This window comes from Myotis brandtii, unplaced genomic scaffold (genome assembly GCF_000412655.1).
Source record: "Myotis brandtii unplaced genomic scaffold, ASM41265v1 scaffold986, whole genome shotgun sequence".
NCBI lineage: Eukaryota > Metazoa > Chordata > Mammalia > Chiroptera > Vespertilionidae > Myotis > Myotis brandtii.
This window is the reverse complement of record NW_005372102.1, coordinates 1,434,422-1,436,560: the sequence shown is the minus strand read 5'-3', so window position 1 is coordinate 1,436,560 and position 2,139 is coordinate 1,434,422. Positions and strand designations below refer to the sequence as shown.

The 2,139-nt window shown below is 67.0% G+C and overlaps 1 protein-coding gene across 1 annotated transcript in view; it reads left to right on the top strand.

Moving 5' to 3' along the window:
• The window catches only part of RGS12 (regulator of G-protein signaling 12), a 59,267-nt gene that overhangs the window by 43,140 nt on the left and 13,988 nt on the right, over positions 1-2,139 (top strand). The window contains exons 10-12 of the mRNA XM_014533452.1: positions 1,086-1,280; positions 1,526-1,599; positions 1,962-2,088. Of these exons, the coding sequence (XP_014388938.1) occupies positions 1,086-1,280; positions 1,526-1,599; positions 1,962-2,088 (396 nt within the window). The remainder of the gene's footprint in view (positions 1-1,085; positions 1,281-1,525; positions 1,600-1,961; positions 2,089-2,139) is intronic.

Here is a 2,139-nt window from a genome sequence, read left to right as displayed (position 1 = left end):
ACCCAGGGCGCAGGGCGTGGCGCGCTCGTCTGTGGGCAGGGGTTGCTGGGCCTTTGGCGATCAGTCTACCACCTGCACAGTAGCTCTCTGAATCATGTGGGAGGGGACTTGCCGCGTCCCGAGGAACCATGACAGGAAGTGCCCAGCAGGCCAGCTCCACAGGAGGCCTGTGCAGGGGCGTTTCTGGTGAGGAAGCGAGTTGTGACTCAGGCCCAGGGGAGGGGTCAGGAGAGACCCCCGCTGCCCTGGGCTGGCCTCACCCACATCCCGCTGCCCAGGAGCCCTGCCTCTGAGCACCGCGGGCTGGCGCAGGGGTTGAGTGCTGCCTAGCAGTTTCCGGAGCTCTGGGCCTGGGCGTAAGTCCTGCAGACAGACCTGCCCCGCCCCGCCCCGCCCGCAGGTGTGTCCCGCTGCTCCTGGGCGGGGCCGGCAGGTGAACGCCATCCTGCTCCAGGCGGAGGCAGCTAGCATTCCCTGGGCAGACAGCGGGCTCTGTCCCTCATGCTGACAGGGCAGCCCTCTGCCAGCACCAAACATGGGTGGAGCCCAAGTCCCCCTAGGCCCCCTCAGCCCCTGCCTGCCCCTCCGTGGCTTCCCAGCACCTGCCCTCGGGTTGACCTGCTCTCCCCTAGATCAGGCTGTTCTTCTCGGAGGGGCTTTGGAGCCTGGGCCGGGAGGTCGGGCAGAATGATGACGGAAAACAGCAGAGGGGCCCCCGGCTGGGCTGGTCCTCGGGGCCCCTGTGTGGGTTCCAGCCCGCCGTGTGGTCCCCGCCCCACGGACTGAGGTGGGCGAGGGCAGCTCAGCGTCACAGCATGGCCTGTTCTGGGGGAGCTGGCTACGTGTGGGCCCAGGAGCACTTGGGTCCGAGGCTGGGCAAGGCTGTGAATAGTGTCTGAGCAGGAGGAAGCCCACGGCTGTCCCTGTGTTAGTGTGGCCCCCACCCTAAGTGCACAGCGCGGGTGTCCCACGGATCTGCATCTCTGGAGCTGGATGTGGGCCTCCCAAGGTGCATGCAAGCCCCCATAGCTCTTCTTGGGGTGCCCTGCAAGCTCCCCGTGACCCCAGCGCCGTCTCTTCCCCAGTCAGAGGCCTGCAGGACACTGGCGCCCGAGAGGGACAAGGCCGCCAAGCACTGCTGCATCCAGCTGCCCGACGGGACGTCCTGCACGGTTCTTGTCAGGGCGGGGCTTCCCATCAAGGAGGTCCTGGCCGGGCTCTGCGAGCGACACGGCATCAATGGGGCTGCCGTGGACCTCTTCCTGGTGGGCGGGGACAAGGTACTGGGCCCTTGGTGTTAGGCCCTGGCGGTTGCCCTGCTCTGCGCTCCCGTGTCTAAGCCGTTTGCTGGAGGCCGTGGAGGGTGGGTCCTGTGGCTGGGCCCCTGCCTGCTGGTGTGGGTCTGTCTGCAGCTGCTCCTCTGCGGCACCTGGGCGTCGGCTTCACCTGGGCGTCCCTGCACCTGGGAGCACTGCCAGGCGCCCGCTCCCTCTGATCCCACCTCTCGTTCCTCCTGGTTCCCCAGCCCCTGGTGCTGCATCAGGACAGCAGCATCTTGGCGTCTAGGGACCTGCGCCTAGAAAAGCGGACTTTGTTTCGGTGAGAAAAATGCAGTTGCCATTCCCATGAGCTCCCAGAAGGCTGGGCCCATCCTGAACGGGGTGGGGCAGCGGCACGCAGACCCCGGAGCCCAAGGGGCCAGAGGGTCGCTCTCCCTGTCCCATGACCACAGAGGGCCACACCCAGGGGTGGGCAGGCTGGATGGAGTTGGCCATCCTGTGGGGGAGGGGTTCTCTCTTTGCTGGTGTGACAGCCCCTCTCACCCCCCAGAAAACCTTCCAGAAGCCCCCCACAGCCCGCTTCCACAGCCAGAACCTGGGGCTGGATCCGGCGGCCCCGGGCATAGCGAAGTGAAGACTGGGTGGGTCTGCGCGGATGTGCTCACGCCTCTCCCCCCACAGGCTGGACCTGGTTCCCATTAACCGCTCGGTGGGACTCAAGGCCAAGCCCACCAAGCCCGTCACGGAGGTGCTGCGGCCCGTGGTGGCCAAGTACGGCCTGCACCTGAGCGAGCTGGTGGCCAGGCTGGTGAGTGACTAGGGGCTGCAGCGTGTTCCCTGAGCTGGCAAACGGGGCGCC